An 11,477-nucleotide genomic window follows, 5' to 3' on the forward strand; every position below is an offset into this window, starting at 1 on the left:
CAAAGAATTATACAGGGTTACTGGTCAAATGCAAAGACTACCTGAGGTACATCAAAACAAGCAACTTTTATTCTATGACTTCGTTTTTCTTTGCAGGTAAAAAAATATAATATAATATGCGATTCTACACATCTTACTTACTCTATGTAATACTTACTCTATGTAATACTCTATGTAATACTCTATGCCTAGCAACACGAGAAAGTACAGTAGCGTTATATACGTACGATATCGAACATAAAGGTAACGTTTTATGGAAACTATATTAAAACTAAAAAGGATTTTTTTTTATTTATTACGTTTAGAGAAAAGTCGTAGAACAAAAAATGTTAGTCTATATGTTACCTTATGCGCCTTTGTCTGTTTTTCTAACGCATAACCTTGCGTTAGATACCAGTAACCTTGTATAAAGATTGTCTTTCTATCTCACTAATTTCTCAATATAAAAAAAGGAGTACAACCTTAAAATTTTATTTAAATATTTTAATTACTTTATTTTAAATACATATTCGATTAATCTTCAATCTCATCACATGTATAAAAATGCACTCCTCTGATTCCTTCAGCAAATCTCTTGCTCTTACAAACAAATGAGCTTATGCAATTATAAATAACTTTGATTCATCGAAACAAGCGAAAGCTTCTAACATAGTACCCAGACCAGTCATAATACTTTGCTTACATAAACTGTTTCTACATTTCCGTTAGCTAAGTGTTCGAAGAATTTTTTCGCAAACTTGCATATGATAACAGATTTAGAGCTATGCTTCATTCACGGCTACTACTGTTATTAGACAGAGTCCTTGGTCAGTATAGGTCATATATTTTGCTACTGCACAAGTTTTGTCAAATAGAAAAGGTATTGCTTTCTCTAACTAATGTTATGTAAAATTAATAATAAAAGATATCTATATCACTAGATATAGACATTATATATTTATATTTACTATACAATAGTCAGCAGTTGTTTTAAGTTTAGTATTACACTGAGTGTGGTAATAAAATAGACGTTGATAAATATGAAATTGCCTTGATTTATATTCTAAAAACAAAAGAAACTATCTTATATGTACCGAAAAAAAAAACGGAAACAATCACAACCATATTTTGTGTATCATGAGGAATGTTTGTTCAGCAACAACAGCAGCAGCAACAACAACAGCAACAGCAGCAACAGTTACTGCATCAGCAACAACAACAAACTCAACAAATGGTTCAACACTACCAACAAGGTATATGTATAACTAAATTTAACCCTTTCACGTACACTATACGAGACACAAAAGAAGTTTAATTGTTATACTTATACTTATACTTTTGTAGACGTAAATGCAAAAGTTTAAAAATAAAATGAAAATATTAAAATTCAAAAATAATATACAGTAGTTATTTATCTACTGTAGGAAAGAAGTTGGTATACTACCGAGATTTAAAAAAGTTGCCACAGCTAGTCCTTCTTAAATAATCGTTACGCGTACTTCTGCTAGGAACAGATGATGGTAGTATATCGTCATGTGTTGTGTAGGTATGGCCCTGGGTATGCAACAAGGTGCGCCACCTGTCGGCTCAGTGGGGCAAACTCTACCCATGGCGGGTATGCCCCAGACCATCTCCATGGTGCAACAAATACATCCGGTAAGTAGTTTTATTTTAATATAATAATGATATTATAAAGTCCATTATTTCCTACAAGATCTAATATATGAACTTTCTCTCTTCACTGTACTGCTTGTCGACTTTTGATTTAATTTGAAAATCAAATATTTGTTCAAATCATGTGATTTGAGATGTTAAATCTACTTTTCGACAATAAACTTGAAAGCCCAGTATGTATAGCAAATAATTATACAGGGTTACTGGTCAAACGCAAAGACTACCTGGGGTACATCGGCCGAATAAATGATTTCTTTCTTTCTTTACATCAAAACAAGCAACTTTTATTCTATGACTTCGTTTTTCTTTTCAGGTAAAAAAATATAATCTAATATGCGATTCTACACATCTTACTTACTCTACTTGTGATATGTATCACATACGCATTTTGATAAAACACTCTTCACTCATATCCAAACTTTACAATTCTAGTATGATGAATTTAGTTTGTGTTTACCAGAACCACAATTCATATTCATCGAACCATATGACATAGTAATGTAATTGTAATTTTGTGTAGCTCGGAGGCATGGCCCAGCCTGGAACGTTGGTGGGTCAGCTCAACACGACCCAACCACCGAACGCTTCGCTCACACAAGTGCAGACGTTGCAACAGCCACAAGTAACAACAAACATTGCTTTATTTTCTTAGCACCTTCATGTTACTCCTACTGATAAAAACTATTATAACCAAAACCATTAGAATGACCATTCATGAACTTAATTTACAGGATTGAAATTGTATTTTCTATTGTGTATAAAACGATGGCTGTACCCCGGATATTCCAGTAGGGAGCGTGATTCTTTTTATGTAAAAGAAACATGTAAAGGTCATCGTATGTATTATAGAGACGTTGTTAATTTTACATATAATTTTTTACATAGTCAATACGATTATGTTCTCACAAGAAAGTTGTGCCCCGTACACCATTTAAGTTAGCACGACTTTATTGTGAGAAACGTGTGGTCACAAAAATGTTTAACATGCCGTCAAATTCAAGTGATCGTTTTGTACCATCTGACGTCTAAATTAGCAACCTGGTGGGAAAACCAATTCAAACCGTCATTGAGTGTAATTTATCACCAGACATTGGTGGGCAGCAGCCTGGTGCAGACCTCGGTCGGTGTGGCTGTGCAGCAGCAACCTGGTCTGAACCACTCCACGTCGATGCAGACGGTAAGCATTGCCTGGACTACCACAACTGGCGTTATGTTACCTAGGAAAATTTTCTTTAGAAAGTTGCACACGGGTTGTTGTACATTCCTTCTCATCCCACAAGGAGGCCACACCTTTTATTAACTAGACGTAACCACTAATACCTTTATTTTAGTTGTTTCCCAAATTTGATGTCATAATCGCTAAGTACTGTATGTACCTTATTTCATAGGTATTGTTTTGAGTTGAAGCTTTCAATTCTTTAAATGTCATAAAAATGAATGTGCAAGTATGAGAGACGAATTGAGTTTTATGTTTTGTGTTATATAAAAAATCACATAAGTATAATACACTGTACATAAGTATATTATTACAATCACATTTATTGCTTATGTACTTTATTATATTTATTACGACTATATGTAAATGCTCTACAATATTTCATAATATATTTAATGCTAGAGTACGCATCTATGAACATGAAATTCATGTCTATTTGCAATAGTGTATTTTAAATGTTCGCACTATATAAAACATTACAACGTTGGATTTTAGCACGAACCTTTTTTTCCTCGGCAACAATTAATTATAAAAAGGTTCGTGCTTAGTCCCGTTTATATATGTATATAGTTATTTATTTATTTGCGTTGAAGCCTCTGAGCTTTCAATAGCTCAATACGAAATATAGGAATAGACTAGGAAATGTATTGAAACAATTCGGTGAGCGGTTGTACCGTTCTCAGCCCGGTCTACTCGACGGGACTCCGCTGCTGTCCGCGCCCCTCGTGCAAGTGTCCCCGGCCTTACTGCATCATGAGGTAGACCCTACCTATGTTTACCTCATAGAGTAAAAGTTCACCCTTGTAGTTTGTAATTTCGAACTATACGTATATTGAATATTAATAGTAAATCGTTTTATAAAGTAAATTATATTCGTGTCCGTGGGATTCCGCGCATTTCTTATCGATATTGTAGAACATACTAGTATATTGTTCTACTAATATTATTACAAGAATTAAATACAAGATATCATTGGATTATTTATAACTATAATAAGTGTTTATTGTGCAATATTGAATATTAATTACAAACTATAAGATATGAACACTTGCAGTAAATCTCCTATTTGGTCTACATCTTCAGTCAAATTTCAGTATTTTTTGTCATTCTTTAAATCAAGTTGCACGTCATTAATTCCTTAGGATTACAATGGAAATAGTTACACTGTAGATTTTCCAAATTACGCATGTTATCAAAATTTTTATTCGGGGCTTGGAGGTTAAATTAAATTTTATAGGAGTATCATATAATATTCAACTATTATAGTATTTTATAGTTTATTTTTTATATTTATTCGTTAATGTATGTAATATGTACTCATGTTCTAAGTAACTAATTAAATATTGCATGATACTATATTCCACTTTAATCCCATGTTTGTACCATATTGTGTCCATAAATTCATATTATTCAATTTGTACCCCAACTAGAAGGTTCAAGAACAATTTGTTCAAGTGAAATAATGTAAATTTACTCTTCTCTATGAGTTAATTTTTTCTCGGATATTCTAGCTTCACCTATCAATCAACAAGGTATGTGCGTACAGTCAATAACATGTAGAACTGCCAAAATTTATCTAAAATTCGTCACTATAACCGCCGTATTGGGGATCCATGTATGGTAACTTAACCTGCCGGTTATTTTACTATACTTTACTTTATACTTAAAAGTTTATTGTAATTTTTATAAATCATTACAGCCAATGACTTAAAAAAAGAATCGTTGGCTGCATATAACCTTATATTTAAGTTAATATAATTCTATTTTTTCACTTAAAATTGTGTAAGTGTATGCAGCATGCATGAGTATGTTTATTTCAAAATTTAAAATTTACTTGAAACACTTTCTTTCATGAATGTGCATGATAGATCATTGTCATTAATTCAAGATGATTGTGTTATTGTTGTTGGCAGATATTTTCTATTTGCACATTTTAATTTCATTTCAAATTTATTCTTCTATTATATAAATGACCAGATGGTATATTATAGCCACTGAAATGTAGTTGAGATTGTAGGTCTTATAGCGTCTGCTCGCTTAACAATTTGTTTAGCGATTTCTCACTGCTATTTGTTTATCTTTCATAGAAACATTGGTGTACCCATATTCTGCCCCTGATAGTTGAACAGACACGTCTTAACATTTAAAAAAAAATTTATACATATTCGGAATTAGTAAAGAAAAATTATTACAAATATGTAAACTGTGTAATTAAAAAATGATTCAATTATCGGGGCCAGTATTGAAGGTGATGGAAGTAGGTTAAGAATGATGATTTGATACAGGTACCAGCTAATAGCGTGAACTCCCTGCAAGTGGCGTCGCAGGCGGTGGGGCTGGTGGCGGCTCCTGTCCAGGGCTCCGTGGTGCCTTTGCAGCCCACCGCCCTTATGCACGTCAAGAGCGAGGAGGACAAGGGATCGCAGATGGTAAGTCACAAAAACCACAACAGAGGTGAAAATCATGTCTTCCGCTTTTGCAGATAAATTCACGCAGCAGGAGTCGCGGACAAAAACCAGTAAACCTATAAATAATAAAATTTTATTCCAGCAGCCGCCAGTGGTCCAGCAGATAGCGCCGCAACCGGCCGCGAGCGCCGAGCCTGGCATCGAACCCGCTACCTCCGCGGCGATGTTCAGCACCGCCACCACAACGGTCGCTAGCGCCGCCACTGTCACCACCGCCGACGCCGCCATATCGACGACTGCCGCTGCTATTGGTAAGTCTCACTTAACACATTAACTCCGTTTATATATACAATCTTACCATGTCTTTTTATTATTTTACAGCTATATATATAAATTGATGCGGTGGTGGTATAATAGTTATATTTCCTCATGCCTGTGGGTCGTGGTCGTTACGTGAAATGTAACACACGCAACAATTTTCTTGGCACTATTAATGGTGTGGTTTGTCATGTTATCAGGTCCATCGGCGGCCGTGGAGACGAGTAAAGCGAGCCAGGTGAAGGTGGAGCCGGCGCCCGGTCCGGAGCCGGCTGCGGTGGCACCGCCGACCCCCGCCACCGCGATCGTGCCCAGCAGTGCGCAGCATACCACGCCCGTAGCGCCACAGGTGTGTTGTTCTCGTAGATATAGCTCGCCGCCTCTGCGGCTGAAGAAGGAACACGCTTAGATGAGAGAGATGAATATAGATGTCGGGGACTGCTCGCTGTCAGCTCTCTCGTCTTGTCAATATAAAATACGTCTACAGAAAACGCTTCGAACGGATGGGAACGATGCGGTACAGGTGTGCTATGACTTTAAGCTTAATAATAAAATAAAATGTAAAGATGCATTCACATAACAAAACGCGATAATTGAACGTCACTTTGATCGATCAATATTATTTATTGTATACATTTTATCTAATTATCATGTGTCATATATAACACTAAGCACGAGCTCTTATTTAAAAAATGTGGTAACAAGATATTGGTTTTGGTGCAGGTGGTGACGACAGTGGCGTCGTCGACATCGTCCGCCGCCACGATGACGGCGGCCGTCACGGCGCCCGTCTCCTCCGGCGGCCCGCTGTTCAAGAGTTCCCAGTGCGCCCCCAGACACATCAGTCAGGCTAATACCGGTAAATTTCATTCCAACTTTTTCCCGAGTCTATTTCCCACGGAAACATTTATTTTTTATCTAGTAAAAGGTAGCGTCCTTCTCCTTACCTAAAACTACATGACTGTATGCAAAAATTCAAGAAGATTGGTTGAGCAAATAAAGCGTGAAGAGGGTAACAAACATATTTTCCCATTTATAACATAAGATAATTCTGTCCCGTTCTATTGTTATTTATGTCTCACTGCTGGGCAAGTCTTTCCTCTCTATTCCTTGTAAAAATCAGCTGACCAACTCGTACTTGGGCTTTATGCAGTTTTTGTTCCTCTGTTTTACAGACAAAGGGCTTCCGAAGGCGATGGTGAAGCCCAATATCCTGACGCACGTAATCGAGGGCTACGTGATTCAAGAGGCGGGAGAACCGTTTGCTGTGAGTATCATTGTTTACGTCACAGTGAATTTTCTAGCAAATAATATCTAATCTAATCTATTCATCTATTCTGTATGGCTATAAACTAGTGATTCTTCTCATAGGTGATATGCTAGTAACATATCACAATTTCATCTCAAATGCACCAAAACCTAAGTCCGCTTTGTCATTGGATTTTTTGTTCTAGATCTAGATTTTCTCCAAGTATCCGAAACATAAATCTGACGTTCCATTCGTAACATGTAATGTGTGGTTTGTGATTTGAAGGTAAACCGTCCGCTGCGCGAGTGGGGCATGGACAAGGAACAAGACAAGGAAAACAAGCTGCCCTCTGCCGACGAGCCGCCGCGTAAGTGTCACTTCTTCTTAGCGTGTTGATTCGGCGAATCATATTTGTGAAGATCAAAGTATCACTGGACTTATACTATTTCATGCTTCAAAAATCAATAAAAGACACATGCAAATTACGCAATGTAGTGTACGTTCATTTACGTCGATAGAGTTCGCCGAAATGTGTATCCGACACAGTAATGTCTATCTCTAAATTCGTTGTTTAGATTATGTTCTAATTGTTTGCTTTTTTTATCAGGGCTATTGCTCAGTCGCGAATAACATCCTCTGCACAATATTCCGTTTCGTATTTCGTTTGATCTGAATAATTTCTGATTAGCAGGTTACAGAAATATACGTAAATAAAAATCGATCATAATATACAATAATAAGGTATTTTTGTCCGTAAAAGGTTACATAATATGTTTATTTATCGTGTAAATAAAACTGAAACAGGCAAGAAGCAAATGTTGGACACGGGCGGGAGTCTGCCGCGGATCAGCTCGACCATGGACACGAGCGACACCAGCCCACCCAAGGAGGTGGCGGCAGACGCCTCGGACCACGCCTTGGAAGACCAGCCCAAGTTGCCCAATGCCCACAAGTGGACGGTAAGATTGTTAGTCTTACGAGAATTACACAAAACACTTTATATGCAGTGAGATTTAAGATAAAAGAGAAAGAAATAAAAATTAAGTTGTATTTGGTATTATCAAAGTTGTGTAATATACTACTATCTACGTACTTGTTCATGCATTTAATATACGTTACGATACTGTTAAAAATTGTGTGTCACAAGTGTTATAAAGGTTAAATAGCAAATCTTTTCTCTAGCAGTTAAGTGTCAAATTGTAAAATAAATTGAAATTATAAAGTGGTGAAACAGGGCCTAAAAATTCTACCAGTTCTGCTCAATAAGGTCATCGGAATATGTAACTTTGTTTTATATTATGTAATATTATATACATACAAACCCTCAACTTGAATAATGAATAACTATGTAATAAAAAAAACGATTCAAAATCGGTTGCATATCGAGAGACAGCGGGAAGTGACTTTTACACTATGTAATGATGATGATGACGGCCGTCAGGTGGCCGAGGTGTGCGAATTCATCCGCAACATCCCCGGGTGCGCGGGCTACGCGGACGAGTTCCTCATGCAGGAGGTGGACGGCGAGGCGCTGCTGCTCATCAAGCCGGAGCACCTCGTGATGGCGCTGTCCATGAAGCTGGGCCCGGCGCTCAAGATCGTCGCCTGCATCGACTCGCTGCGGCCGGAGTCCGACCAGCCCGACCACGACTGAGGTAGTTACAACCTGTGTGTCTGTGTCTCCGCTCGTGTCGTCGTAGCAGCCGAACCGCAGACGCCTCTTTTATCTAGCTTTTTTTTATTTGAAAAATAATTTTTAATGAGATTTTCATTTCGTTTTATTCGTTCGTTTGTAAAATCTGTGTTCGGTCGTTTGGTAACATCAGCTCTTGTAGCAGATTAGATGATGCCAGCGACTTTGGGGGTTTCTGTAATGCAATTTGATAGGACATAGGGTATCTTTCACTCCCGAAAGTTAAAGCAGGCGAGGCCGCTGGCAAAAGCTAGTAAGGTAACTTCACATCATTTGAAACAAAGAATAAAGTACCTTACACTGATTTAATTTTCAAAATCAAGATCCCATCATCATAATTTTTAATCTTAGTACTATAAAAGACTGACTATAAAAGACTGTGTGCAGTGCTAAACAGAAAGTAATTTGTATTTCTCCTATTTCAGATCTATTATTCTACTACCTACGTAACCTGTGGTTGCACGAACGGAATGAATAAGCAGACAGTGTTCAATAAATCGTCAGTAAGTGTGACAATTAATTTATTATATTACGTGTATAGCTATTGTATTATAGTAGTATTAGATTAGGTTTGTAGTAGTTATGGTACATTACGGTGATATATCACAGACGAATCTTTGTATTACATTGTAATGTTTTATAAATTTAAGATAAGTGTATCACTTTTGTATTTACATTACATTAAATATTACTGAAATATTACTCTAAATTGCTATTATATGGCTAATATTTATTAATATATATAAGCTGTGTCTAGTTATAAAATTAATTGTTATGATGTTTGTAATTTACGGTTCACAAATAAAATACTTGTTCATGATAATTTTTATGTAATAATAATTTTAACCGGACTAACATATTTTTGATTAACTTTTAAGTCGGATCGATTGTCGATCGTAGCGTCTAATGCATACTAGGCAATTTCCGAGCGACAATTTATAATCGCGCGATTTGTGTCATAATGATCTAGCAGACGCTTCGTTTGATAATCAACATTAGATATATTTTAAAATTCGTCTATGTCACGGTGAGCTTACGTAGCAACGCGTTTCAACTGTAACGAACTCTGTTTTTTTTTAGTTATTTATCACAGTCCCACTAATTTTGAAATTATATGTGCTAATTGAATTTACGACCGAGAAAAATCTGCGAGAGCAGCTTTTAGCTTATTTTAAATCACGTATTTTTTAAATACTAATGCATAAATATATTAATGCAGTAGTTTGAAAGCCTCTCATGCTAATGTGGTAATAAGTACGAAAATATAATATCATCATTCGAAGTTGTATGTTCAGAAACTCACACGAAACGCGCCGCTGCGTGCGCTCGCCTGCCCAGTGCACTTAGGACAAATGTCGAAAGTTCCGCCTACCTAGTTTTAAGTATATAGTTTAAATTTAACACTTAGTTTTTAGCATGGGTAAATACAAACGGAACAGATTTTTAAGTATATTCTTGACTCTAATAAATGTATTTTAAAATGGTGATCATGCTCACTAATTCAACGGTTTAACTTATCATGTACCAAAGGATTTGTTAGTTTCCTATAAACAGCAGTCCAATTGTCCAACGCGACAATAGCTTCTTCCGTGTCTGGTTGACGAGATTTATTAAATGCACTAACGTTTTATTAATTTAGGTGTTTAACTTTGCTCGTTTATATTATTTTCTATGATTTAGGTTCAATGCTATCAAATACTCATTTTAGCAAAGTATTTTCAATTTCACCATATATAAGTACCTAAATAGATTCTAAATGGTCATCCTAATTTTATATTTCCAAATGGTGGTTGGCAAAGTACCAAAATATTATGAGAGCTCTCTTCAACATTCAACTATAAAGTGTAAGACATCTTTAATGTATTAATTATTTACATTGTATCATAGTAATCACTAAGTGTAAAATTAAATTTATTGTATTGTAGGAACGAGATTTTCCTGAGTAATGAATTACTAAAAACGACAAGTCTGTAGAGACACTTTTGTGACTTTCAGGTCTTACCTCCATCGAACTAGACACCGAGAGTCTTGATTACTCGCCCATCACCCCGATCCATTCAGTTTGTTTATTTTTACTGTTACATTTCTGTATTTTAACCGAATGTTGTAAATATAATAACTTAATGCCGCGGTTTCGCCGCGATAATTTCTCTTCTAAACAAAGAAGAAAAACTAGTAACATTTTATTGGATTCATATCGTCTCCCATCTTTAATTTAATTAAATTTTTTTCTATGTATGTATATGTGCATTTCTCGCTGTATGTCTCGTCCCTTTACCCGCTTTCCAGAAATTCAAATGATGTGTAGTCAACAGCACATCAAATTACCATGCATTTACCTTTATCGCGCGGCAAGATTGCATTGCATTTGGGTAGGTTGATGTGCTGTTGACTGTACATTGGTGAAAATTTACGCGGGCCAAGCCGCGGGCAAAATCTAAGAGATAATAAGAATTTGGAGTACAGTTTTATAGATACTTAATGGGTTATAGGTTTCTTGACTAATTACAGTAATGAATCTATCGATGTTTTTTTTTATTTTAAACATAATCAAATATTATTAATTAAATATATATCATATAATCAAATATTTATAGTATTATTATACTATAAATATATATAATATAAAACAATACAATATAATGTAAAATATAATTATATAATTTAAAACAATACAAGTTCAATGAAATGACATAGCCTATATTTGAACTTATTTAGCTTTAAGCGCGTTTGATACATATGTTTCAATAATTAACAAAACGCATTGTTACTTAACATTACATTTTGAACTGTAAATATAAAATTGAATTTGTTTATATTACATTTAAGAATATAATTTTAATTATTAATTGAAATATACCTACCGCTTGTACACCGAGCCGCTAGATATTGTTAAAGGCCTGGCTCGGTGACCAGACGAGGCTTTTTAAAATTAGGATA

The 11,477-nt window shown here is 35.5% G+C and overlaps 1 protein-coding gene across 13 annotated transcripts in view; it reads left to right on the forward strand.

Moving 5' to 3' along the window:
* The window catches only part of LOC128682915 (polyhomeotic-proximal chromatin protein-like), a 47,372-nt gene extending 36,438 nt beyond the window's left edge, over positions 1 to 10,934 (forward strand). For 9 of the 13 annotated variants that reach the window (XM_053767946.1, XM_053767949.2, XM_053767938.1 and 6 more), the window contains 14 exons: positions 1,136 to 1,232; positions 1,526 to 1,635; positions 2,174 to 2,275; positions 2,741 to 2,830; positions 3,553 to 3,627; positions 5,155 to 5,298; positions 5,420 to 5,588; positions 5,796 to 5,944; positions 6,319 to 6,454; positions 6,771 to 6,862; positions 7,130 to 7,211; positions 7,649 to 7,803; positions 8,286 to 8,499; positions 8,963 to 10,934. In XM_053767946.1, coding sequence (XP_053623921.1) covers positions 1,136 to 1,232; positions 1,526 to 1,635; positions 2,174 to 2,275; positions 2,741 to 2,830; positions 3,553 to 3,627; positions 5,155 to 5,298; positions 5,420 to 5,588; positions 5,796 to 5,944; positions 6,319 to 6,454; positions 6,771 to 6,862; positions 7,130 to 7,211; positions 7,649 to 7,803; positions 8,286 to 8,498 — 1,614 coding nt within the window. In that variant the 3' untranslated portion in view covers position 8,499; positions 8,963 to 10,934. The remainder of the gene's footprint in view (positions 1 to 1,135; positions 1,233 to 1,525; positions 1,636 to 2,173; positions 2,276 to 2,740; positions 2,831 to 3,552; positions 3,628 to 5,154; positions 5,299 to 5,419; positions 5,589 to 5,795; positions 5,945 to 6,318; positions 6,455 to 6,770; positions 6,863 to 7,129; positions 7,212 to 7,648; positions 7,804 to 8,285; positions 8,500 to 8,962) is intronic. The other 4 variants (XM_053767942.1, XM_053767945.1, XM_053767951.1 and 1 more) reach the window with 2 other exon arrangements.
* Positions 10,935 to 11,477: the final 543 nt, after the last annotated feature.

This window comes from Plodia interpunctella, chromosome Z (genome assembly GCF_027563975.2).
Source record: "Plodia interpunctella isolate USDA-ARS_2022_Savannah chromosome Z, ilPloInte3.2, whole genome shotgun sequence".
NCBI classification, from domain to species: Eukaryota; Metazoa; Arthropoda; class Insecta; order Lepidoptera; family Pyralidae; genus Plodia; species Plodia interpunctella.